At 46.5% G+C, this 27,362-nt stretch overlaps 1 protein-coding gene across 1 annotated transcript in view; it reads left to right on the top strand.

The window, feature by feature from the left end:
- Window positions 1-26,251, top strand: part of LOC115174842 (mannosyl-oligosaccharide 1,2-alpha-mannosidase IA-like) — a 175,925-nt gene extending 149,674 nt beyond the window's left edge. Inside the window, exons 6-12 of the mRNA XM_029733787.1 lie at window positions 4,630-4,753; window positions 5,068-5,161; window positions 14,415-14,530; window positions 16,351-16,570; window positions 18,686-18,858; window positions 21,709-21,824; window positions 25,788-26,251. Coding sequence (XP_029589647.1) covers window positions 4,630-4,753; window positions 5,068-5,161; window positions 14,415-14,530; window positions 16,351-16,570; window positions 18,686-18,858; window positions 21,709-21,824; window positions 25,788-25,920 — 976 coding nt within the window. The 3' untranslated portion in view covers window positions 25,921-26,251. The remainder of the gene's footprint in view (window positions 1-4,629; window positions 4,754-5,067; window positions 5,162-14,414; window positions 14,531-16,350; window positions 16,571-18,685; window positions 18,859-21,708; window positions 21,825-25,787) is intronic.
- The last annotated feature ends 1,111 nt before the right edge of the window (window positions 26,252-27,362 follow it).

The following is a 27,362-nucleotide window of genomic DNA, read 5'->3' as shown; positions in this document are numbered from 1 at the left end:
ACCTGGTGTGAGGCTTTTTTGTCGTAATAGGTCTTGTCACCTTCTGCACTTCTTTCCAATTGTCCTTGAGCGTACGCAAAGGTAGTCTGGAGATGGTTCCGCAAGTTGGTCACGTATTGGTGAGCCGTGTAGGCGGTGGCTGCGGCGACATCTCCTGGTTGGTACAGGAGATGCAGTGGAAGGGTCATTTGCTGGCCTGTCATCATCTCAAAGGGTGTCATTCCCGTAGACCTGTTGCGTGTGGCTCTGATTGCCATCCGTACCAATGGGAGTTTGAGGTCCCAATCTTTGTGGTTGGCTGCCACATATTTCCTCAAGATTCTGACAATTGATTGGTTGCTCCTTTCAACCCCCCCCCGAGCTCCTAGGGTGGTACGCGATGTGGAGTTTAGCTTTGACTCCCAGGAGCTTCCACAGTTCGGTCATTACAGCTGCCGAAAAGTGGGTTCCTCTGTCGCTGTCCACGGTTTCTCCTGGCAGGCCGAAACGACTGAAAACGTGGTTTAGCAAAAGAACGGCAGTGGTTTCCGCTGTGTCATTGGTCGCCGGCAGGCACTCCACCCACTTTGTGAATGCGCAAGTCACTGTGAGGAGGTACTTGTTGCCTCTGGCAGACCTGGCAACTGGGCCGACCCAGTCGATCTGGATCGAGCTCCAGGGGTAAGACACACCCTTGCGTTGCAGGGGTGCTCTGTGAAGTGGCTTGGAGGGTTGAAACTGGCAGCAAACTAGACACCCCCTCACGTATCGTGCCACGTCTTGTTCCATGTGAGGCCAGTGGGCCACCTGTCGCAATGTTTCACATGTAGCCTTGACCCCCCTATGGCCTCCACATGGCTCGTCGTGGGCATGAGCTATCATTATCCCCCTCTGTGTTTCAGGAACCACCCACCTTCGAGCGGTGTCGGTTTCTGAAACCTACACCAATAGGTCATCTACAAGTGAGGTGCTGTTTAGTTGCGTACAGCGAACGCAAGTCGTGTGAACCTGCCAAAGCCAGTTCGGACACTGGGTGGTTGACAGGATCCGACAGGAATGCCATCAACGTGGCGAGGGACTCATCTTGGTGTTGCATTGCTACCAGGTCGCCATTCATGAATGAATGCGTTAGTTCTCCATTGTTAGGACAAAGGAATTTCTCTGTGGCCTAAGTTTTATTATGGGCGTGAGGTGTCATAAAACCCCCACATCTTCAGACCTGTTGCCTTGGCCGTGTGTTTTGGGTCATTGTCATGCTGGAATACCCATCCACGACCCATTTTCAATACCCTGGCTGAGGGAAGGAGGTTCTCACCCAAGATTTGACGGTACGTGGCCCCGTCCATCGTCCCTTTGATGCGGTGAAGTTGTCCTGTCCCCTTAGCAGAAAAACACCCCCAAAGCATAATGTTTCCACCTCCATGTTTGACGGTGGGGATGGAGTTCTTATGGTCATAGGCAGCATTCCTCCTCCTCCAAACACGGCGAGTTGAGTTGATGCCAAAGAGTTCCATTTTTGGTCTTATCTGACCACAACACTTTCACCCAGTTGTCCTCTGAATCATTCAGATGTTCTTTGGCAAACTTCAGACGGGCATGTATATGTGCTTTCTTGAGCAGGGGGACCTTGCGGGCGCTGCAGGATTTCAGTCCTTCACGGCATAGTGTGTTACCAATTGTTTTCTTGGTGACTATGGTCCCAGCTGCCTTGAGATCATTGACAAGATCCTCCCGTGTAGTTCTGGGCTGATTCCTCACCGTTCTCATGATCATTACAACCCCACGAGGTGAGATCTTGCATGGAGCCCCAGGCCGAGGGAGATTGACAGTTATTTTGTGTTTCTCCCATTTCGCACCAACTGTTGTCACCTTCTCACCAAGCTGCTTGGCGATGGTCTTGTAGCCCATTCCAGCCTTGTGTAGGTCTACAATCTTGTCCCTGACATCCTTGGAGAGCTCTTTGGTCTTGGCCATGGTGGAGAGTTTGAAATCTGATTGATCAATTGATTGCTTCTGTGGACAGGTGTCTTTTTTACAGGTAACAAACTGCAGTTAGGAGCACTCCCTTTAAGAGTGTGCTCCTAATCTCAGCTCGTTACCTGTATAAAAGACACCTGGGAGCCAGAAATCTTTCTGATTGAGAGGGGGTCAAATACTTATTTCCCTCATTTAAAATGCAAATCAATTTATAACATTTTTGACATGCGTTTTTCTGGATTTTTTTGTTGTTATTCTATCTTTCACTGTTCAAATAAACCTACCATTAAAATTATAGATTGATCATTTCTTTGTCAGTGGGCAAACGTACAAAATCAGCAGGGGATCAAATACTTTTTCCCCTCACTGTTATACTTATTTAGGAAAGTCAAGGACAGAGGGGGATGACAAAAAAAATGGCAGAGTACATTTAAAAATAAACATCAGCAGTCTAAATGACTGCTTTAGCGGTTGTTGTTAGAGGCTGAGCAGCATGCTCCTGGCTGTTTCTCCTTCTCTCCCCCTCTCCCCTTCCCTATGGCCCATACCACAGGAACTTCTCTCCCCCTCTCTCCTTCCCTATGGCCCATACCACAGGTACTTCTCTCCCCCTCTCCCCTTCCCTATGGCCCATACCACAGGAACTTCTCTCCCCCTCTCCCCTTCCCTATGGCCCATACCACAGGAACTTCTCTCCCCTTCCCTATGGCCCATACCACAGGAACTTCTCTCCCCCTCTCCCCTTCCCTATGGCCCATACCACAGGAACTTCTCTCCCCCTCTCCCCTTCCCTATGGCCCATACCACAGGAACTTCTCTCCCCTTCCCTATGGCCCATACCACAGGAACTTCTCTCCCCCTCTCCCCTTCCCTATGGCCCATACCACAGGAACTTCTCTCCCCCTCTCCCCTTCCCTATGGCTCATACCACAGGAACTTCTCTCCCCCTCTCTCCTTCCCTATGTCCCATACCACAGGAACTTCTCTCCCCTTCCCTATGGCCCATACCACAGGAACGTCTCTCCCCCTCTCTCCTTCCCTATGGCCCATACTACAGGAACTGATGGATGAAAGCTCACGTTCCAAGGCCGTGTGTGTGTGTGTGTGTGTGTGTGTGTGTGTGTGTGTGTGTGTGTGTGTGTGCGCGCGCGCTTGAGGGTGTGTGTGCGCGCGTACGTACTTATGCGCTTGAGGGTGTGTGCGCACATACGTACGTATGCGCTTGAGGGTGTGTGTGCGCACGTACGTACGTACGTTTGCGCTTGAGGGTATGTTTGCGCACGTACGTATGCGCTTGAGGGTGTGTGTGCGCACGTACGTATGCGCTTGAGGGTGTGTGTGCGCACGTACGTATGGGTGTGTGCACGCGGCGTACGTATGTGCTTGAGGGTGGGTGTGTGTGTGTGTGTGTGTGTGTGTGTGTGAGCGAGCCAAGAGCAAGATCATTAGCAATAGTGTTAGGAATGATGACATTGTGGCAATACTAAGACCTTATTAATACACATTGCCAATGACTGGAGGCTTCTGCATTGCCTGCCTGTCTGTTTCTCAAATGAATTCAGAGCTGTTGGCTGTTGGGATTTATCAGCCCTTTTCTAAAATACAGAAAACAGCTTCAGCTCAGTTCTTGGCACGGAGGAAGGTCAAATTAGTTATACTAATGTTTACAAACAAGTTTGCTTTCGTAATGAAGTCATTGGGATGCCAGTTCAATTTGGGTGTCTGAGTAAAGTACATTTTCCGTAGCACGCACACACACACACACACACACACACACACACACACACACACACACACACACACACACTCAGCGGATGTGTTTTTGGCTCTTACCCTCTGATCCCTCCAGCCTCCTGTAATAGCCAGACTGACTCATGTGGTGTTAATGACAGAAATCTGCCTGTACTCTAATAACAATAGTGACACTAGCCATTATTTGTGGAGACAATGATTATGCACCATTAGCAAGCTGACACGTAGCTATTAGTCCTGTTAGTGGGCACTGACACGCCGGTCCGATCAGGGCGACTCAGGAGAGTTCTAGAAAGAAGTCAGGGCAGCTCTGACCAGGGCCTGCTGTTTAGAAAGTCATCTGACACCTACAGTCACACACTGTGGACAGATAGTGCAGGACATTGTAAAGACACACGCGCACACATACACACACACACACACACACACACACACACTGTGGACAGATAGTACAGGACATTGTAAAGACACACACGCACTGTCAATTTGGTATGATGTTAAACAGATGTATTGTATGTGACATTCATAAGAGGAAAGGAAGGTTTGACCCCATGAATAAGTGGATGACTTGTGGAGGAGGGAGCTCTCGAGGGAATGTTTGTGTGGGGGGATTTTGACTGAGTAAATTTGCGATGTTATGTTCCTCTGCAGTGATGTTTGGAGTACCTAAGATTTCGTAGAGCTGTTTTATATTTTACATTTAAGTAATTTATCAGAGGCTCTTATCCAGAGCGACTTACAGAAGAAATTAGAGTTAAGTGCCTTGCTCAAGGGCACATCATTTTTCACCTGTCGATGTCGGCTCTGGGATTCGACCCAGCAACCTTTTTGCTCTAAACCGCTAGGCTACCTGCCTCCCCTATGCTGCAACGGGGTTGTTTGGAGTACCTGAGTTAACTGTGTTGTCTTTTGTGTCTACAGTGGCATCGGGAGGAACTGGCCATGGGCATCTGGAGGCAGCAGCATCCTGGCGGAGTACGGCACCCTGCACCTGGAGTTCATGCAGCTCTCCAAGCTGTCAGGGAACCCAGCCTTCGCAGAGAAGGTAAGAGCTAGGGATCCACAGCACCGTCATTTCCATTCCAGTGCGCTAACACCAGTCTAAACTGAGTGCTCAGCCAGCCTGACAATGTTATTCATAGCCGCAACCTTCATTACTATTCTTGTTAACGCCTGTTCCGCAGATAAATGCCTTCTTTCCGCTATGATTCAGAGGCGTCTCTCTTATACCTCCCTTAACTGCCGTCCCTGCAGCAAGGCCATTTAAAGTGCATTACTGTGCCGTGCTGCTGGAATATGAGGAGGCAATGAGGTTGCAGGAAGAAAGTAGAAACTCATTTCTCTGGTTCCGCCTCCTAGGTCATGAACATCCGGAAGGTTCTGAATCGCCTTGATAAGCCCCAGGGACTGTACCCCAACTACCTGAACCCTAACAGCGGACAGTGGGGACAACGTAAGTCCCCCTATCTCTCATCTGACCCTTCTCTCTCTCATCTCACCCCTCTCCTTTCTCATTCCTATCTCCCTCTCACCATCTCTCACCCCTCTCCTGTCTCATTCCTGTCTCCCTCTCACCGTCTCTCACCCTTCTCCTGTCTCATTCCTGTCTCCCTCTCACCATCTCTCACCCCTCTCCTGTCTCATTCCTGTCTCCCTCTCACCATCTCTCACCCCTCTCCTGTCTCATTCCTGTCTCCCTCTCACCGTCTCTCACCCCTCTCCTGTCTCATTCCTGTCTCCCTCTCACCATCTCTCACCCCTCTCCTGTCTCATTCCTGTCTCCCTCTCACCGTCTCTCACCCCTCCTGTCTCATTCCTGTCTCCCTCTCTCCCTCTACATCACTCTTTAACCGTCTCACCTCTATCTTCCATATGGCCCATTCTTCTCTTTTCACCACTATCGTCCCTCTCTCCCATCTCACCTCATTCCATTTCCATTAGTGGTACACCAGTGGCTGCAGTGGTTCTGCAGCCTGTAATTATCAAGCCATTTACAGCCAGGAAAGCCACGTCAGTCCAGTGGTACACATGACCTCTGATGGCGTGGGCTGTGCATTAGAAGATGGTGTAACTTAATGCGACACAGTGACCTCAGGGAGAAAGAAGTGCCTGTGGCTGATGACCGTGCTTAAAAATGGCTGTGGCGTTCAGGTGTCTGACTGCTGCCAGTAAAGTAGTTAGTCCTTCATGGCTACAGTTCATTCCTGATACCTCCACAAAACACTACACTCTCACTCAAACACCTGCTCCTTTGACTTGGTAAATGAGCATCATGCCACTCAGGCACCACCACAGTTCAGTACCCCTATCCCTGACTGGTATGGAGCCACTGCCACTGTGGTATTACCCAGCTCCAGCCAGGACACCTCTTGACAAAACGAGCTTCAGCCCCAAGGATTGCCTGATCTAGGCCACAGTGAGGTGGCTGGGGAGAGGCGGAGGTGGTGGTGGGGGTGACAATGGAGGAACCCTGAAGTGTGTCCGTGCTCAGACAGCCCTGTGCCCAGCAGTTGCCGTGGATCCCCTCACTAATGAGTGTGTTTGTCTCTGAGCCGCACAAAAGGTCAATGAGATGCATAGTCCAGATCAGACCAGACCAGTCGCTAACTCAGACATACACTTCTGGCTGTAGCATAATGATGGACCCACTGCACCTCTCTTCTCACACGCACACCACACACACTCATTTGAATGCATATCTTAGCCATGTTGTTTGTTTTGCTATTCTATGTGGTTCTACCTCCCCTAGAGACAGACAGACAGACAGACAGACAGACAGACAGACAGACAGACAGACAGACAGACAGACAGACAGACAGACAGACAGACAGACAGACATTGGTCCTGCCCCCGATCAGTTGGGCCAGTCTCTCCCCAGTCCCCATGAACCAGCATTCTAAACAATCTGTTATCTATGTGTCTAATAACTCAGTCTATGATCATCCCAGTGTGAGGTCTGTGTGTGTTTGTGTCGTGTGTGTGACTCCTATGATTGAATGCCCCCTCTATGCCCTTGCTGAAATGTCACGTCTGATGAATACGCGTACTAACCATCTTTGTGTTTGTCTCTGCTGTCGTCCCGGGTGGGCAGGCACAGAGGGGCCGTGTTCACCCCTAATGACTGCTGCCACTGGGTGGATCTGTAGAAGGGGAGGAAGAGGAGGGCAGCCATCCTGCTTGTCTCTCATTCTCTCTGACAACTTGATTCATCCCATCTACTGCACTGCTCCCAGAGGGATTTTCTTTCTTTATTTATATATATATATATATATATATATATATTTTTTTTTTTCTCCCCATTTTCGTGGTATCCAATTGGTAGTTAGTCTTGTTCCATCGCTGCAACTCCCGTACGGACTCGGGAGAGGCGAAGGTTGAGAGCCGTGCGTCCTCTGAAACACAACCGAGCCAAGCCACGCTGTTTCTTGACACAATGCCCGCTTAACCCGAAGCCAGACGCACCAATGTGTCGGAGTAAACACCATATACCTGACGACCGTGTCAGCGTGCACTGCATCCGGCCCGCCACAGGAGTCGCTAGTGTGCGATGGGACAAGAACATCCCTGCCGGCCAAACCCTCCCCTAACCCAGACGACGTTGGACCAATTGTGCGCCTCCCCATGGGTCTCCTGGGGATAGGATAAAGGGATAGGATAAAGTAATCCTTCTAACCCCCCCCCCCCTTTAAAGGATTTAGATGCACTATTGTAAAGTGTTTGTTCTACTGGATATTATAGGTGAATGCACCAATTTGTAAGTCGCTCTGGATAAGAGCGTCTGCTAAATGACTTAAATGTAATGTAAATGTAAATGTCTCCCGGTCGCGGCCGGCTGCGACAGAGCCTGGACTTGAACCAGGATCTCTAGTGGCACAGCTAGCACTGTGATGCAGTATCTTAACACTGCGCCACTCGAGAGTCACTCAGAGGGATTTTCTGCATGGATTAATCTGGGTGCAACTCCGTAATATAGTGGACAACTGAGTCTCTCTGGATGACTCTACATATTTGGGTCTTTGAAATGTATTATTATTATTGTAATTACATGTAGCTATTCTGATGGGAGCCAGCCAGGTGAGGGGGAAAGTGGCTCTGTGATTTGCTGACTGGGAAGGTAGATGTACTACGCCAATAATGCGGCAGGTAGCCTAGTGGTTAGAGTGTTGGACTAGTAACCGAAAGGTTGCAAGATCGAATCCCTGAGCTGACATGGTAAAAATCTGTCGTTCTGCCCCTGAACAAGGCAGTTTAACCCACTGTTCCTAGGCCGTCATTGAAAATAAGAATTTGTTCTTAACTGACTTGCCTAGATAAATAAAGGTTAAATAAAAGATTATAATGCCAAAACAAGCTTTTCTCAAACAGAGAGAAAGTTCCAAGACAAACATTGCTAAAAGCACCTCTAAAAGTTAGTATTTTTCAAGAATTTTTCAAGAATTTCCATGTAAAGAAAAACAACTCAAGTGACAAATATCTAGAGGGTATAGGAATGGTAATGTTGGATGTGATTTCCAAAAATAGAAAGGTTCACAGTGGACCATTTGCCACCTGAGGATATTTTCCATATAGGTCACTTGTGATCGGTGTTTACTTGTACATTAGACAGGAACCACCGGAGGGTGATCTCATTGAAATGGTCTTGCCGTTCTCAGTGTCTCTGTGTTTCTCAGTCACTGTATACTATAGACAGCCTATCAAAGCTCTGGTGATGCTGTTGTTGTTATTGATGTGATGTTTGAATTTAGTCAGTGCGGTACAGTTTCCCTCTGAGCCAAGCAGCTGCTCGACTTTCACATCTTCCTATGTGGAAATGCCAATAACATGGCCCACAGTCATGACGGACATCCTATCACACCAATGACATGGCCCACAGTCATGACGGACATCCTATCACACCAATGACATGGCCCACAGTCATGACGGACATCCTATCACACCAATGACATGGCCCACAGTCATGACGGACATTCTATCACACCAATGACATGGTCCACAGTCATGACAGACATTCTATCACACCAATGACATGGCCCACAGTCATGACAGACATTCTATCACACAAATGACATGGCCCACAGTCATGACGGACATTCTATCACACCAATGACATGGCCCACAGACATGACGGACATCCTATCACACCAATGACATGGCCCACAGACATGACAGACATCCTATCACACCAATGACATGGCCCACAGTCATGATGGCGACTGAGAGACTAAAAAATAGCTTCTATTACCAGACCATCAGACTGTTGAACAGCTTCTATTACCAGACCATCAGACTGTGGAACAGCTTCTATTACCATCAGAATGTTGAACAGCTTCTATTACCATCACACTGTTGAACATCTTCTATTACCATCAGACTGTTGAACAGCTTCTATCACCATCAGACTGTTGAACAGCTTATATTACCATCAGACTGTTGAACAGCTTCTATTACCATCAGACTGTTGAACAGCTTCTATTACCATCAGACTGTTGAACAGCTTCTATTACCATCAGACTGTTGAACAGCTTCTATTACCATCAGACTGTTGAACAGCTTCTATTACCATCAGACTGTTGAACAGCTTCTATTACCATCAGACTGTTGAACAGCTTCTATTACCATCAGACTGTTGAACAGCTTCTATTACCATCAGACTGTTGAACAGCTTCTATTACCATCAGACTGTTGAACAGCTTCTATTACCATCAGACTGTTGAACAGCTTCTATTGCCATCAGACTGTTGAACAGCTTCTATTACCATCAGACTGTTGAACAGCTTCTATTGCCATCAGACTGTTGAACAGCTTCTATTGCCATCAGACTGTTGAACAGCTTCTATTGCCATCAGACTGTTGAACAGCTTCTATTACCATCAGACTGTTGAACAGCTTCTATTACCATCAGACTGTTGAACAGCTTCTATTACCATCAGACTGTTGAACAGCTTCTATTACCATCAGACTGTTGAACAGCTTCTATTACCATCAGACTGTTGAACAGCTTCTATCACCATCAGATTGTTGAACAGCTTCTATCACCATCAGACTGTTGAACAGCTTCTATTACCATCAGACTGTTGAACAGCTTCTATCACCATCAGACTGTTGAACAGCTTCTATCACCATCAGACTGTTGAACAGCTTCTATCACCATCAGACTGTTGAACAGCTTCTATCACCATCAGACTGTTGAACAGCTTCTATTACCATCAGACTGTTGAACAGCTTCTATTACCATCAGACTGTTGAGCAGCTTCTATTACCATCAGACTGTTGAGCAGCTTCTATTACCATCAGACTGTTGAGCAGCTTCTATTACCAGACCATCAGACTGTTGAGCAGCTTCTATTACCATCAGACTGTTGAGCAGCTTCTATTACCATCAGACTGTTGAACAGCTTCTATTACCAGACCATCAGACTGTTGAACAGCTTCTATTACCAGACCATCAGACTGTTGAACAGCTTCTATTACCATCAGACTGTTGAACAGCTTCTATTACCATCAGACTGTTGAGCAGCTTCTATTACCATCAGACTGTTGAGCAGCTTCTATTACCATCAGACTGTTGAACAGCTTCTATTACCAGACCATCAGACTGTTGAACAGCTTCTATTACCATCAGACTGTTGAACAGCTTCTATTACCATCAGACTGTTGACCAGCTTCTATTACCATCAGACTGTTGAGCAGCTTCTATTACCAGACCATCAGACTGTTGAACAGCTTCTATTACCATCAGACTGTTGAACAGCTTCTATTACCAGACCATCAGACTGTTGAACAGCTTCTGTTACCATCAGACTGTTGAACAGCTTATGTTACCATCAGACTGTTGAACAGCTTATGTTACCATCAGACTGTTGAACAGCTTATGTTACCATCAGACTGTTGAACAGCTTCTATTACCATCAGACTGTTGAGCAGCTTCTATTACCATCAGACTGTTGAGCAGCTTCTATTACCATCAGACTGTTGAACAGCTTCTATTACCAGACCATCAGACTGTTGAACAGCTTCTATTACCAGACCATCAGACACTTTGAACAGCTTCTATTACCATCAGACTGTTGAACAGCTTCTATCACCAGACCATCAGACTGTTGAACAGCTTCTATCACCAGACCATCAGACTGTTGAACAGCTTCAATTACCAGACCATCAGACTGTTGAACAGCTTCTATTACCAGACCATCAGACTGTTGAACAGCTTCTATCACCATCAGACTGTTGAACAGCTTCTATCACCATCAGACTGTTGAACAGCTTCTATCACCATCAGACTGTTGAACAGCTTCTATCACCATCAGACTGTTGAACAGCTTCTATTACCATCAGACTGTTGAACAGCTTCTATTACCATCAGACTGTTGAGCAGCTTCTATTACCATCAGACTGTTGAACAGCTTCTATTACCATCAGACTGTTGAGCAGCTTCTATCACCATCAGACTGTTGAGCAGCTTCTATCACCATCAGACTGTTGAGCAGCTTCTATCACCATCAGACTGTTGAGCAGCTTCTATTACCATCAGACTGTTGAGCAGCTTCTATTACCAGACCATCAGACTGTTGAACAGCTTCTATTACCATCAGACTGTTGAACAGCTTCTATTACCATCAGACTGTTGAACAGCTTCTATTACCATCAGACTGTTGAACAGCTTCTATTACCATCAGACTGTTGACCAGCTTCTATTACCATCAGACTGTTGAACAGCTTCTATTACCATCAGACTGTTGAACAGCTTCTATTACCATCAGACTGTTGAACAGCTTCTATTACCATCAGGCTGTTGAACAGCTTCTATTACCATCAGGCTGTTGAACAGCTTCTATTACCATCAGGCTGTTGAACAGCTTCTATTACCATCAGGCTGTTGAACAGCTTTCATTACCAGACCATCAGACTGTTGAACAGCTTCTATTACCATCAGACTGTTGAACAGCTTCTATTACCATCAGACTGTTGAACAGCTTCTATTACCATCAGGCTGTTGAACAGCTTCTATTACCATCAGGCTGTTGAACAGCTTCTATTACCATCAGGCTGTTGAACAGCTTCTATTACCATCAGGCTGTTGAACAGCTTTCATTACCAGACCATCAGACTGTTGAACAGCTTCTATTACCATCAGACTGTTGAACAGCTTTCATTACCATCAGACTGTTGAACAGCTTCTATTACCATCAGACTGTTGACCAGCTTATATTACCATCAGACTGTTGACCAGCTTATATTACCATCAGACTGTTGACCAGCTTCTATTACCATCAGACTGTTGACCAGCTTCTATTACCATCAGACTGTTGACCAGCTTCTATTACCATCAGACTGTTGACCAGCTTCTATTACCATCAGACTGTTGAACAGCTTCTATTACCATCAGACTGTTGAACAGCTTCTATTACCATCAGACTGTTGAACAGCTTCTATTACCAGGCCATCAGACTATTGAACAGCTTCTATTACCATCAGACTGTTGAATAGCTTCTATTACCAGACCATCAGACTGTTGAATAGCTTCTATTACCAGACCATCAGACTGTTGAACAGCTTCTATTACCAGACCATCAGACTGTTGAACAGCTTCTATTACCAGACCATCAGACTGTTGAACAGCTTCTATTACCAGACCATCAGACTGTTGAACAGCTTCTATTACCAGACCATCAGACTGTTGAACAGCTTCTATTACCATCAGACTGTTGAACAGCTTCTATTACCAGACCATCAGACTGTTGAACAGCTTCTATTACCAGACCATCAGACTGTTGAACAGCTTCTATCACCATCAAACTGTTGAACAGCTTCTATCACCATCAGACTGTTGAACAGCTTCTATCACCATCAGACTGTTGAACAGCTTCTATTACCATCAGACTGTTGAACAGCTTCTATCACCATCAGACTGTTGAACAGCTTCTATTACCATCAGACTGTTGACCAGCTTCTATTACCATCAGACTGTTGACCAGCTTCTATTACCATCAGACTGTTGACCAGCTTCTATTACCATCAGACTGTTGACCAGCTTCTATTACCATCAGACTGTTGACCAACTTATATTACCATCAGACTGTTGAACAGCTTCTATTACCAGACCATCAGACTGTTGAACAGCTTCTATTACCAGACCATCAGACTGTTGAACAGCTTCTATTACCAGACCATCAGACTGTGGAACAGCTTCTATTACCATCAGACTGTTGAACAGCTTCTATTACCATCAGACTGTTGAACAGCTTCTATTACCATCAGACTGTTGACCAGCTTCTATTACCATCAGACTGTTGACCAGCTTCTATTACCATCAGACTGTTGAACAGCTTCTATTACCATCAGACTGTTGACCAGCTTCTATTACCATCAGACTGTTGACCAGCTTCTATTACCATCAGACTGTTGAACAGCCATCACTAGCCGTCTACCAGGTGATGCACACTTACTCACACAACACACACACACACACAAGCTATCACACACACCTCCACACACCTCATGCTCATGATGTGATTACGTCCCCAAGTCACCTACACAGAGGTGTCAGTCAGCAGCCTGGAGAGGACCTGCCACCGCCATGTCTCTCCCAGCAACCTCACTCAGTCAGACACACAATCCCTCTGTTATCCAGGTCCACAGCCTCTCCCGCTCGTATTTTTTATGTTAGTGTGTTGTCAATCAGATAGAGCCATGATCAGATCCTTGACCTTGTGTTCCCTCTCTGACCTGTTAACCCTTACTGCATTGAGTCAGACAGGCCCAAAACGACCCCAGTCAGCCAGGAAGTACAGCCCCTATAAGGGCTAAGGCAACATTCTAAACCCCTACCTCTGGTGCTCTCTCCAGTCACCTTTATTCCTGCTGGAGTCTAATCTCCATCTCCCAAACAACTATGTGGCTGTTAATGACATATACATATGTATGAGGGGCATGACAATCAATATGACAAACATAGTGGCTTGGCTGGGGCTCTCTCCCAGACCCTGGAGACTCATTCCTCAGATAGTGAAGTGGTGAAGTGGACAGGAGAGTACAACCCCATCACCGGGCGCAGCACAGAGCACAGCCCCTCACCGCACTTAATGTCTCTGTGTGCACAGACCCTCGCTCTTTTTATCACGCTGTGGTATTGCTCGATATACACACACACACACACACATTCTCTGTCATGTAAATGCACAGACTACATCAGTCACAGACAGATGTGCACACATTCACATTCTCCCTCTTTTACACACGCTCACAGGTGTACACAAACACACACACACACAGTGACAGGGCCATGCCTGGGGGAGCTGATAAACTCATCAGAAGGACAATCTCTCCGCTGCATACATCTTCAATACATCAGCCATCAAAAGAGTCTAATCGCATTACTGTTGTAGCTTTGTTGGGTTTTGTTTGGAGAGGAGTCCCCATTCCCGTCCCTGTCCCCTCGACATGGCCTATGCCAGACACGTCCCTTTATCGCTGAGGCTGAGCAGGCATTTAGGGGTCACCTTCCTGTGTAATCAGCCTCGAGGGTGGTGAGATTATGGCCAGCATCATTGGGCCATACATCATCCTGAGGTGAAGCAGGCCACGGGAGGAAGAAGGAAGGAAGGAGGAAGGAGGTGGGGGGGGGGTGCGCTAACGGGATGAGAGTAGGTCTATTAGCCAGACCCCAGCGTGATCCTCTAATCTGTTGTGTTGTGTCTGTCCTGTAGATCATGTGTCAGTGGGCGGCCTGGGAGACAGCTTCTATGAGTACCTCCTCAAGGCCTGGCTGATGTCGGACAAGACAGACGAGGAGGGCAAGAAGCTCTACTACGAAGCTCTGCAGGTAAACCCCTCCAGAAACCTAGCCTACACTCTTCTTTCCTCTCCTCCCCCCCTCCACTCCTCTCCCCCCCTCCTTTCTACTCCCCCTCCTCTCCTCTTGTCTTCTCTCCTCAGCTTTTCTCCTGTCTTACTGAGATTAATGGCTACACTACCAGCACTATCTGAAGCACTGACTATACCTTGTCAAGAGGCTCTTTCGACCTCGATTGAAAGCTTTTGTCTGTGTGTCAACAACAGTTACATTTCTTCCATTACTGTGAACAGTCAGAGTCAGAAATCAATAAAAGTATGGGTTGGAGTCTGAGTTTGAAGCATGCTACGCCAGGTAGGAATTGTCTATTTCTGAGTGTGGAGTACATACTGCACTCCACAGGAGATGGTTAAAGTAGGGTTGAAGGCTGTCAGTGGATGTGGGGGCAGCCAGACTCAGAGCTCTGTATGGTGAGATGGGCTCTGACTGCTGCTAGCCCAATTCTCTGTTTCATTAGAGCCAACTAGCCTGTCCTGTGGGAGATTAAGATGTTTCTCTCTGTGCAGAGGTCCACAAGGACCCAGACTACTCCAGAATATTACCCTCCCTCCTCAAGTCCCCTCCCCGACAGCCTCATTTCCCCACCACACCTGCCTATCCACCCGCCCGCCCGTCCGCCTGCCATCACCACAAGCAGGTCACCCACAGCGAGAGGGTCCCCATGGCCACGCCATGCCATCATCTATTTGGGTCAGGCAGACTGTGAGGCATGTTGAGAGGCAGGCGGTTAGGATCAGACTCTGCTCTCTTATTAATGGCTCCTTGGCATCCTCGCCTCAGTGCCGGCCCGGCCCGGCCTACATTCTCTCTCTCTCTCTGTCTCGTCCCCCCCCCATTGAGAAGAGAAGCTGAACAAGATGCGCTGCTGTCTGCCTCTGTCTATCTGCTCCTATACTGGCCCAGTCCAGGTCTATTTGTCTGTCAGGCTTGCTGTTGCTTAACAGAATATAGGCTGCCTTTAAAGAGACCAAAGGAAATGAAATAGCCAGCTTAGGGGAATATTAATCAGCTGGTTTTCTGAGGCGGATCGCGGCGTATAAAGCCCAGCCGCCTATACACGGCCCATTTACATGATGTGTCACTGCAAAAGCACAAATCTGAATGATCTTTTGAAAATGTCATTACTTTCAGGAGAGTTGCCATATTTCGCTTTCTATGGTCTTCCCCCAGCAGGAGAAAAGCAAACCCAATGAATATGAAAAGAAATATGCCAAATGAAGGTATGATCAATGAGGCGTATCAGAGAATGCACCTGTAATAGTGTAGCGTTGAAGGCATGCCGTCGACTCGTCTTAGCTGAGGTTATTTATTCCCTATGTTAAAAGCTAGGTTTATATCTCTCTCTACATCAATAATGGCCCATTATTTCTGTAATAACTATGTTTTGTCTGTCAGTCATGGGATGGTACCGTATTGGACACCTGCTGTGTGGCTAGTGGGGGAGAGGGGCCGCCCGTTGTTCTGAATGACACCTCCTGGTGTCGTGTCTCGCTGTGGGTGGGACACGCCCGCCATTCGAGAATATCTCTGGGTAAAGTGGCCCTTGTGTCTATGTGTAAATGTCAGGGACAAATAGGAACTTTGAGTCCATGCCGCCACAGAAAATAGATAACAGCTCAGACCCCTAGTTTTCCTGCAACAGCAGCTTCATCAAGCTTAACAATGCTATTTGAGCAGTAGTTATTCATGCTCCTGAAGGGTCTACTCCATTTGCAGGGGAATGGCGCTTGTCTGGGACTGGGAGTGGATAGAGTGCTCATCTGTCTTCCGTTCTTGTCATTGTCCTCCAGGCCATTGAGACCAGTTTGATAAGAAAGTCCAGCAGCGGCCTGATGTACATCGCTGAGTGGAAGGGCGGGCTGCTGGAGCACAAGATGGGTCACCTAACGTGCTTCGCCGGGGGCATGATCGCCCTGGGGGCGGACGGAGCGCCCGAGGACAAGACGGGTCACCAGATGGAGCAGGCCTCAGAGATTGCCCGCACCTGCCACGAGTCCTACGCCCGCACCAGTGAGTCTGACTGACTGACCCCGTCGTCTGGGGAACATCAGTCTCCGTGTCTCCCTCTGCACAGCACTGGTAGGCAACGGGGACCAAGTGTGTACAGGCTTTTGTTTGTATTCTGCTTGAACACACCTGATTCAACTAGTCCAGCTAATCTTCAGATTAGGCTGTGATTAGTTGAATCAGGTGAGTTAATGCTGGGCTGGAACAAAAGCCTGTACACACTGCAGCCCTTCAGAACCAGAGTTGCATACCCCTTCTCTGTAAAGTCTCTCTCTATTTCATATACCTCCTTTAGATATTGTTTCAGTCATAGAAACCTAATACTGTAGCTCCGCTCTCTGCAAGATCATAGTACCTGGCATTACTCTCTAAAGGCCTTACCTTTTTTAGTCTAAAACTCTCTCCCTCCCAGGTGAGACCATATTAGTTCTGAAGCCTAGACAAAAGGAGATGTGGGAGTCAACAACAGCACACTCGCTGTCTCTCTCTCTCTCTCTCTCTCTCTCACTCTCACTCACACACACACACATAAACACACCACACACTCCTCTTCAGGAGCCGTTGAGCCAGGAGGGCTGCTGGGTAGACAGAGCATAGTGCCAGCCAGGTTAGTCTGAGTCAGAGGGTCTCTCCTCTCTCACTTCCTCTGGTCCAGATTGACCATCAGGAAATCTATTAGGGCTGGGTATTCCCAGGGACCTCACAATACAATATTATCACGATACTTACGTACCAATACTATATGTATTGTGATTCCATACTGTGTTTTTATTGTGATTTGATGTTCCAAATATATTGCTCACCATGTGTTTGGTGCAGAAGGACGAGAGAGCTATGAGAAAACGAATTTTGATCAGTGCTGAAAATGAATTGGCTCCTTATTTCAAAAGAGGATGGAGAACAAGCTATGAAGGGAAAATACTGGGGGTTTTGGTGCAGGTACAGCAAACTAGTGCAAAAATAATTACATTTACATCATTTAGCTGAAGCTCTTGGCCACAGCGACTTACAAATTGCTGCATTCACCTTATGATATCCAGTGGAACAACCACTTTACAATAGTACATCTATATCTTTTTTTGGGGGGGGGAGTTAGAAGGATTACTTTATCCTATCCCAGGTATTCCTTAAAGAGGTGGGGCTTCAGGTGTCTCCGGAAGGTGGTGATTGACTCCGCCGTCCTGGCGTCGTGAGGGAGCTTGTTCCACCATTGGGGTGCCAGAGCAGCGAACAGTTTTGACTGGGCTGAGCGGGAACTGTGCTTCCGCAGAGGTAGGGGGGCCAGCAGGCCGGAGGTGGATGAACGCAGTGCCCTTGTTTGGGTGTAGGGACTGATCAGAGCCTAAAGGTACGGAGGTGCCGTTCCCCTCACAGCTCCGTAGGCAAGCACCATGGTCTTGTAGCGGATGCGAGCTTCAACTGGAAGCCAGTGGAGAGAGCGGAGGAGCGGGGTGACGTGAGAGAACTTGGGAAGGTTGAACTGGGCTGCGGCGTTCTGGATGAGTTGTAGGGGTTTAATGGCACAGGCAGGGAGCCCCGCCAACAGCGAGTTGCAGTAATCCAGACGGGAGATGACAAGTGCCTGGATAAATATTGCAATATTGTCAAAACGATACCCTATATCGTAAAAAATGTTATGCCGATATGTAACTATAAATTTTTTCCCTTCATCACTACAAACTATCTATCCATCTACCCATCTATCAATTTACTATCAACAGAACTGGCTGAGGACATCACTAGATTAGATTAAAATACGGTTCTATGAAGCAGCTTAATCCCCTGGCCATGCCTAAATCGCACAGCACCGATGTGCCCCCATTCAACCTCCAACCTCTCCCCCTACCCCCGCTGAGTCACTGCCTGCTGTGTGCATAGGTGCTAGTTCTCATCAAACAGGGATTACAGGAAATAACAATAGGCCTAAACCCTGTTAATTCCCACATAATCACGCGGCAAACTCCCTTTACCTTTTGAACTTTGCTTTACTCATAATCTGGTCCATCCAGGAACTGAAGTTTTTTTTTTGGTTCTCTTGACATTCTGTGTCCTTTACTTTGCCCTAGAGCTGGGTTTTTTGTTGATATGTTGTCTTCTTCCTTTGTTCCCCTGTCATAGCCCTGAAGCTGGGCCCAGAGGCGTTCAGGTTTGACGGAGGCGTGGAGGCCATCGCCACGCGGCAGAACGAGAAGTACTTCATCCTGAGGCCAGAGGTCATCGAGACCTACATGTACATGTGGAGGTTAACCCACGACCCTAAGTACAGGGAATGGGGCTGGGAGGCCGTGCAGGTGAGAACTACAGTAGGGTTGGGCAGTATCCAGATTTTCATATCGTCATACCGTCCTTCTCTCACCCCGGGATTTACTGTATTACCGGCTTAGTACACAAGTGGGCGCCAAAAAATGCCCGTTGGCCGTCTATTACCAAAATGCTAACAAAATTAGCACAGGTAATAGTGAATTTGCATGGCGGCTTCTAGCTAAATATGCAAACAAAAATAAACGAATTGCAAAGATAGTCAATCCAGATCATAAAGTTATACACTACCGTTCAAAAGTTTGGGGTCACTTAGAAATGTCCTTGTTTTTGAAAGAAAAGCACATTTTTTTGGTCCATTAAAATAACATCAAATTGATCAGAAATACAGTGTAGACATTGTTAATGTTGTAAATGACTATTGTAGCTGGAAACGGCAGCTTTTTTTTATGGAATATTGACATAGGCGTACAGAGGCCCATTATCAGCAACCGTCACTCCTGTGTTCCAATGGCACGTTGTTAGCTAATCCAAGTTTATCATTTTAAAAGGCTAATTGATCATTAGAAAACCCTTTTGCAATTATGTTAGCACAGCTGAAAACGGTTGTGCTGATTAAAGAATCAATAAAACTGGCCTTCTTTAGACTAGTTGAGTATCTAGAGCATCAGCATTTGTGGGTTCGATTACAGGCTCAAAATGGCCAGAAACAAAGGACTTTCTTATGAAACTCGTCAGTCTATTGTTGTTCTGAGAAATGAAGACTATTCAATGCGAGAAATTGCCAAGGAACTGAAAATCTTGTACAACGCGGTGTACTACTCCCTTCACAGAGCAGCACAAACTGGCTCTAACCAGAATAGAAAGAGGAGTGGGAGGCCCCGGTGCACAACTGAGCAAGAGGACAAGTACATTAGAGTGTCTAGTTTGAGAAGCAGACGCCTCACAAGTCCTCAACTGGCAGCTTCATTAAATAGATCCCGCAAAACACCAGTCTCAACGTCAACAGTGAAGAGGCGACTCCGAGATGCTGGCCTTCTATGCAGAATTGCAAAGATAAAGCCATATCTCAGACTGGCCAATAAAAAGAAAAGATTAAGATGGGCAAAAGAACACAGACACTGGACAAAGGAACTCATCCAAAAGGCTTTAACTTCTCAAACAGGTCAGAAAGCTAAGACAATATGATGCCTCATCATCTTATTAATTGAGCCACTTACTTAGATACCAAGTTAAACTAGGCTTTGTGTTAACACATAATTCTGCGTTTTTCACACAGGAAAAAAATATAAAACGTATAAGAAATATCTTGCTGCGTTTTGTAAACACAGATCTCAAAGGCTTCTTATTGTAACTTCTGCTCGGTTTCAAAGGCTTCTTATTGTAAACTTCTGCTCGGTTTCAAAGGCTTCTTATTGTAACTTCTGCTCGGTTTCAAAGGCTTCTTATTGTAAACTTCTGCTCGGTTTCAAAGGCTTCTTATTGTAAACTTCTGCTCGGTTTCAAAGGCTTCTTATTGTAACTTCTGCTCGGTTTCAAAGGCTTCTTATTGTAACTTCTGCTCGGTTTCAAAGGCTTCTTATTGTAACTTCTGCTTGGTTTCAAAGGCTTCTTATTGTAAACTTCTGCTCGGTTTCAAAGGCTTCTTATTGTAACTTCTGCTCGGTTTCAAAGGCTTCTTATTGTAACTTCTGCTCGGTTTCAAAGGCTTCTTATTGTAACTTCTGCTTGGTTTCAAAGGCTTCTTATTGTAAATTCTGCTCATTTTCTTGTGTGGCTGCCAGCCAAATAGTGTTGCGCTTCTATTGTCATCTGATGAAAATGAAGTTATTTTATGCCGAATGTGTTGCTCTAATGTATTTTCTGTGAAGGAAAACTACAGTTGCACGTCCTTGATCACTCTATTGAAGCAAAAAACACTGTGGACTTTCAATTTAAAACGTTGCACAGCTGGACCTGCTCCCGCTTTCTCCTGTTGTGCTATTTACAAACAAACACGTGACTGGCTCAACTGTGTTGGGGAACTAAGTAATAACGCGATCTGCTTTATCTCCTAACGCACGAGTTGACTGCAGTTATTTCAAATGTATTGAAAATTGCCCGGTATTAAAAAATCATTCCGTGGCTATTTACAAATACCCCGATATACGCTATACCACCCAAGCTACAGTATCCATCATAACTATCCCACCACAGTCCTTCCTGTCATGTTTGTGTCACTCTGTCCCTTCTTAACCTCCACTGACAAGAGACTTCCCCTGAAATCACAGTGAAAAGGCCTCTGCATTCCAATAGACCCCTGTTCACTGTGATCTGTAGACTCATTCAGGTCTATGCATGGCTAGTTCTGAGTGCAGGAGTCTCCAAAACCTCTGAGACTCTTCCTTTCTCTCTCTCTCGCTCTCTCTTTTGCTCTCCCTCTCTCTCTGTCGCTCTCCCCCGTCTGCTGCATCATTGCCATGCTACAACAGAACAGAACAGTGGCAATGCTGATTGCCCAGATCTCAGAGCTGTGTAATTGTATCCACTAATGACATGAGATTACCTATGATGGGCCTTGTGTTAGCTATAAATCAGCCTGCCTCTCTACCTGCCTGCAGATATTGTACCTCCACCTTGTTCAGCCAGACTGGATGTGTGAACGCTGCAGCCCCTTCCTCATCAGCCATGTTTTCTCCCTGAGTCATTGTGCCTAAGGCAGCCTCCTCTTCCCCCCCACCCCCAGGCAGAGCAGCAACACTGAATTGAAATGTGCCTACTCAGCAACTAGCTAGCACCGTGCATACATCTCCAGCACACTGACATAAGAACAGAGTCAGCTCAACACTTCTCCCTCCGCTCTCACGTTCTTGTCTACTGTCTGTTCTCTGTGTGTCTCTCAGGCTCTGGAGAAGCACTGTCGTGTGGAGGGGGGCTACAGTGGAGTGCGGGACGTCTACGCCTCCAGCCCCAACCATGATGACGTTCAGCAGAGCTTCTACCTGGCCGAGACGCTCAAGTAAGACCCTCTACTCACACACTGTCATTCTGCATAGAGGCATCTGGATACCGAGCATTACAACTTTCACCTTGCCTTTACATTTTAGTCATTTAGCAGATTCTCTCATCCAGAGTGACTTACAGTTAGTGCATTCATCTTAAGATGGCTGGGTGGAACAACCACATATCACAGCGGTACCGGAGCACCAGGTCTAGGTCCAAAAGGCTTCTTAACAGCTTCTATCCCCAAGCCATAAGACTCCTGAACAGCTAATCAAATGACTACCCAGACTATTTGCAGCGTCTCCCCGCCAACCCCCATTTTTTAGCTGCTGCTACTCTCTGTTTATTATCTATGCATAGTCACTACCTCTACCTGCATGTACAAATTACCTCAATTACCTCGACTGACTTGTGCCCCTGCACATTGACTCTATACCGGTACCCTCTGTATATAGCCTCGTTACTGTTATTTTACTGCAGCTCTTTAATTATTTGTTATTTTTCTATTTTCTTTTTTCTTTCTTTTCTTCTTCAGTTTATTTTAGTAAATACTTTCATGACTTATTTTTCTAAAACTGCATTGTTGGTTAAGGGCTTGTAAGTAAGCATTTCACTGTAAGGTCTACACCTGTTGTATTTGGCACATGTGACAAATAAACTTTGATTTGATTTGAAGTAAGTACAGTTTTCCTCAGTAAAGTAGCTATCAGCATAGTCCGAGCTAGTAAGAGGGGGAAAAAAGTCAAGTGCGATTGTTAGTCCATTAGATAAAAATAGAAATGAGATAAAAATACATCAGGTTTATTGGCATGATTTTGTTGTCCTACATCCTCCCCCAGAACCTACCCTTGAATAACTACAGTATTGGATTTTCTTAAATATAACGGGACAGGTGGGGTCATGAATATTCCTCCCCATCATGCCAGCTAGACAGTTATCTTCATCTTATTGTGTGTGGATGAGTTTGACACCCACACCGTTTCATGACATCTAAGATCTGCTCTAGAATTTCATCACACCCTGAAAAACAGACGTCTCTTTATGTTGTATTCCTGACATTCAGTTTGTTTGAACACTTCAAAACAGATCAGAAGTAGAATAATGTCTTTTCCCCCACTGAGTACTCCACCTCTGTCTGTGCTGTGCCTGCGGGCCTCTGAGGAGAAACTACTGACGTCCTGGGTGTATTGTATTGTCACGGCTGGCTCAGACAGACCCACAGACGGACAGGCAGGCAGTGTGCTGTGGACTACAGGGACCTCAGCAGTCTTCTCAGAGATAGCAGCAGTCACACACAGAGATAGATAAGAGGAGGCGGCAGGCAGGCAGGCAGACAGAGCGCTTTTACTGAGCCCTTTATACCCCCCCCCTCTCTCTCAATTCAATACCTCTCTGTCTCTCTGAAACACTGTCTCCTCTCCACTTTCACCATTGATAAGAGCACAATGCCTGAGGAGTAGATGGACTATATAATAGTGTATAGATGGCTCTTTTTACAGTCTAATCCTGGTCTGAGAGAGCATCAACCCCCCTCTATGGTTTCTGTTAAGTGTCATTGGTGCTGTTTTGTTTTTAATGAGGATCAGTGTTGTTTTGTTTCTATTGAGTGTCAGTGGTGTTGTTTTGTTTCTATTGATGATCACTGGTGTTTTGTTTCTATTGAGGGTCAGTGGTGTTGTTTTGCTCCCCTCTTGTTGGGGCCTTGTCACAGCACTCTGGTGTGACCTTATAGAGCAGTCATGGGCTCTGTGTCCCTGCTCTTCTTTGTGTCCCCGCTCTGCTCTGCTCTGTGTCCCTCCCCTGCTTGGCTCTGCTCTGCCCCAGGGCTAGGTACAGTAGCCACAGCCACGTCACCATGACTCAGTGAGATAACAACAAGCTGCATGCAGGAGAGAGGGAGAGAAAGAAAGGGAAAGAGAGGTAGGAAGATGAAGAGAGAGATGGAAAGGGGGGACCCGGGGAGAGAGGAAAAGAAGATGGGTTCAAGGTTGGGCTAGAGTAAGGATAAGAGGCTAAGTGAGGGAGGGAGACTTGCTTGACAGAAAAGTTAAATATGTTTTCACCCTCCTGTGCATTTAATAACTGTGCAGCACTTTAATGTTGGTGTTTATTTTTCTTTTGTGGTCAAACCCCTGGGCTAATCTGCCTCTCTGACTGATGCTGCTATGAAACGCTGTGTGAGTCCCACCGCTTTATAGAGCCGTTCAAACGTCTGTAGTATTTAATGGTGGTGGAAAGTGATGCAATTTGGCGAATAGGGTCTCCAGATCCCAGGCCTCTCCAAATGCCTCGTTTACTGATGCTTGCAAAATCCATCTATTAGGCACTGGCTCTCCCTCACTCCCTACTTTCTTCCACTCCCTTTTTACTGCCTCTTTCCCTCTCTCTTCCTGTCTCCCCTCTCCTTTCTCCTCTCTCTCCTCCCTCTCTCCATTTCTTTCTGCCTCATAGCCAGGGTCCTCCTCCTTCCTCTCTTAGAGTGAGGTCACATTAGCAATGATGACTCTGAAAACAGTGTATATCTGGCTGTTTGCTTTGCTGTCTCCTCCCGTTCCTTCCCAGGGAGGTGGACTGTGCTGTGGGCTTGTTGTTGCCGTGGTCTACTGCATTAACAAGTTCCCCCAGATCAAAAGCTAAGCACTTGTCAACATGAAGGGGCCCAAAAGCCCTCCCAATGTTCACTTTGTTCCCAGTATTAGGACACGGGAAACTGTTAAAGAGGGATGCTATGCTATGACTTAATGAGTTATTTTTGTTTTACTCATCCTTCCTAGTGTAGTGCAATGGGGCTTTGAGTTTTGAGTAATCACTTGAGTTCTGAGAACACTGGGGGCTCACTGACTGTGATGGACTCAATGTTCCTCCCCCTAGCTGTTTCTTGATCTGGTAGGTCTGGGTTGGTTTAACTGTTGAGAGGAGTGCCTGGACTCTCTCTCCCACCCACGGCCTTTAATCATCCCTCTGTAACATCTGGAGCCACCGCCTCTCCTTTCTCCCCCCCCCCCCTTTCTCTCTCACTCTTTCTCTCTCACTCTTTCTCATTCTTTATTTCTTTTTATTTAACCTTTATTTAAGTAGGCAAGTCAGTTAAGAACAAATTCTTATTTACAATGACGGCCTACCAGAAGGCAAAAGGCCTCCTGCCGGGACAGGGGCTGGGATTAAAAAATAAATATAGGACAAAACACACATCACTACATAAAGAGAGACCTAAAACAACAACATAGCATGGCAGCAACGCATGACAACACAGCATGGTATCAACACCACATGGCAGCAGCACAAAACATGGTACAAACATCATTGCGCACAGACAACAGCACAAAGGCAAGAAGGTAGAGACAACAATACATCACGCGAAGCAGCCACAACTGTCATGAGTGTCCATGATTGAGTCTTTGAATCTCTCTCTCTGAACATGGAGTGGTGTCCACAAGGTCACCGTGGGGACTCGGGGTGGGCATGGCGTAATCCGGTTCCAACGAGTGTCACCTCTGTACCTGATTAAGGACGTGTAGGGTTAAGGTCCACCTCCACTCGTCCCCCAACCGCTGGTTCTGGAATCAACTTTTGATTTGCGACCGGTTCACTCGCAAACAACTTAATGCCGAGCGCGATAGCTTTTGGCATGCGGTGACCAAGCTGCTGTTTTTTTCCAAAGGAAACAGAAATTGTTTAGTCTTTTGTCATTTTTATTTATTCATTGATTTACATTGTTGGCTTGGCAGGGAAATATTGGCATGGGAGAGCTCCTGAGCTGGATGTTCCCTGAGTTGCTTTTGGGACGTGTCTTAGTGAGACCACCCACCACCGTCTCTGACACTCAGACATCTGGTAGATGTTGTCCAGGATTGCATCAGTCGGAACTCAACTAGGAGTTGAGGTTGTTGGTTTAAATAAGTGGTCGGTCTGAGGTCCTCATGTTTTGTTGATCACATATGAGTGTTTGAGCTAAGTTGAGTCTCTCTCTCTCTCTCAGATACCTGTACCTGCTCTTCTCTGATGATGACCATCTTCCCTTGGAGCACTGGGTGTTCAACACCGAGGCCCACCCCCTCCCTGTCATTAAGAAGGAGATGACAGACACAGACAAGCCCAGCCAGCTGGAGTAGAGTGGTCCTCCTGGATCACCCCCTGACCTGACCCCTCCAGCCACCAAATTCCTCTACCCCCTCCCTTTCTGAGCAGTGGGCGGAGCTGACTCTTACTCCTCCCCCACCATGGGTGGAGCTCACCCAGGCAGGCCACTTCCCTGGCAGACTGGACTCTCCTGTTTTGGAGTCCCTGACCAGATCAGATGGAACCGGACCGGCTGCCTGCCTCTCCAGAGCCAGAGCCAGACTGCCCCCTACTGGGGACTGGGAGGAACCACCTCATCCAAGAGTTCTCCTCTTGTCATCTTGTAAAGCTAGTCTGCATGCTCCCATCCCTCCCTCCCCCCTCCTCCCCCCACCCCCCTCCCAGTGCTGTAAATCTACCCTCCTCTGTGAGGAGAACAGGACTCTGCGCTGTAAGATTTGCCCTTACTCCAAAAAAAAGCCATACTGATTTGAAGACAGCTTTGTCATTTATTTTCTTTCGTTCTTTCCACCATTTGGGGTATGTGGGTGTGACTGAAAATATATCAATGTCAATCAACATATCACATTTGTGTCGTTCTTATCGTAAGTATGATTTTAGTCACACTTAAACAATGGACCATTTAGGTGGATTTCTGTTAAAGACCCAGAGCTTTGTTCTCACCTGCTTGATAGTCATATCTTAACTAGTGCCTTTCAGTCTAATATGGTCTATCAAATAAGCAGTTCAGACAAATGGCAAGGTTTTTCATTTAAACCGGTAGGTAGGTACCACGTTGTTCAGATGGCATGGCATACACTGACATCTAGTGTTGAACACCAGTAATACACCAGTCCAGTCAGATGAGTGTAGCAGGTCCACATAGAGTATTAAAGGAGATTAAGTACCTCGATGGGAAAAGACCTGCACTGAGAACAACCTCTGTTTAAAGAAGTAGAAGTGTTGACCTGTTCCCTTCCTCCTGAAATATGGAATGTGTGGACAGTAGAGTTCATTCCTTCTACCAACATGTCATCAATTCATTCAGCCCAGTCTGTTTGTCAGAGCTTTGTTTCCCACCCTCATCATCATGTTCCTTTGTTTTTTAATTGACAAAGTTGACATGTGCTTTGTTTGTTTTGTTTTCTTTGTTCCTTTATTACAGATGGTAGAGACGTTCATCCATGTGATGTAAAATAGTTGCTTTGCTGTTAATTTATTCCATAGTACATAGGAAGGAAGGTTTGGGATCAGGCACCTAGGTGGCACTGTGGAGAGAATTGTTGTTGTTTAGGTGGATTATTTGGGAGATGGGGGGGAGACAAGGGCAGAATCAGACCAAGAATTTGGGAGTCAATCATATGTAATGAATGCATCGTATGAATGTACCACCAAATGTGAACTGAAGATTATTTGACCTTTTGTTGTTGTCAATTTGTTTGTTGAGATTTCTTTTTTTTTTCCTTTCTTCTGGACAACACAAAATGCTGAAACA

This window comes from Salmo trutta, chromosome 35 (assembly GCF_901001165.1).
Source record: "Salmo trutta chromosome 35, fSalTru1.1, whole genome shotgun sequence".
In the NCBI taxonomy this organism is placed as follows: Eukaryota; Metazoa; Chordata; class Actinopteri; order Salmoniformes; family Salmonidae; genus Salmo; species Salmo trutta.
This window is presented reverse-complemented; position numbering and strand designations above follow the sequence as displayed.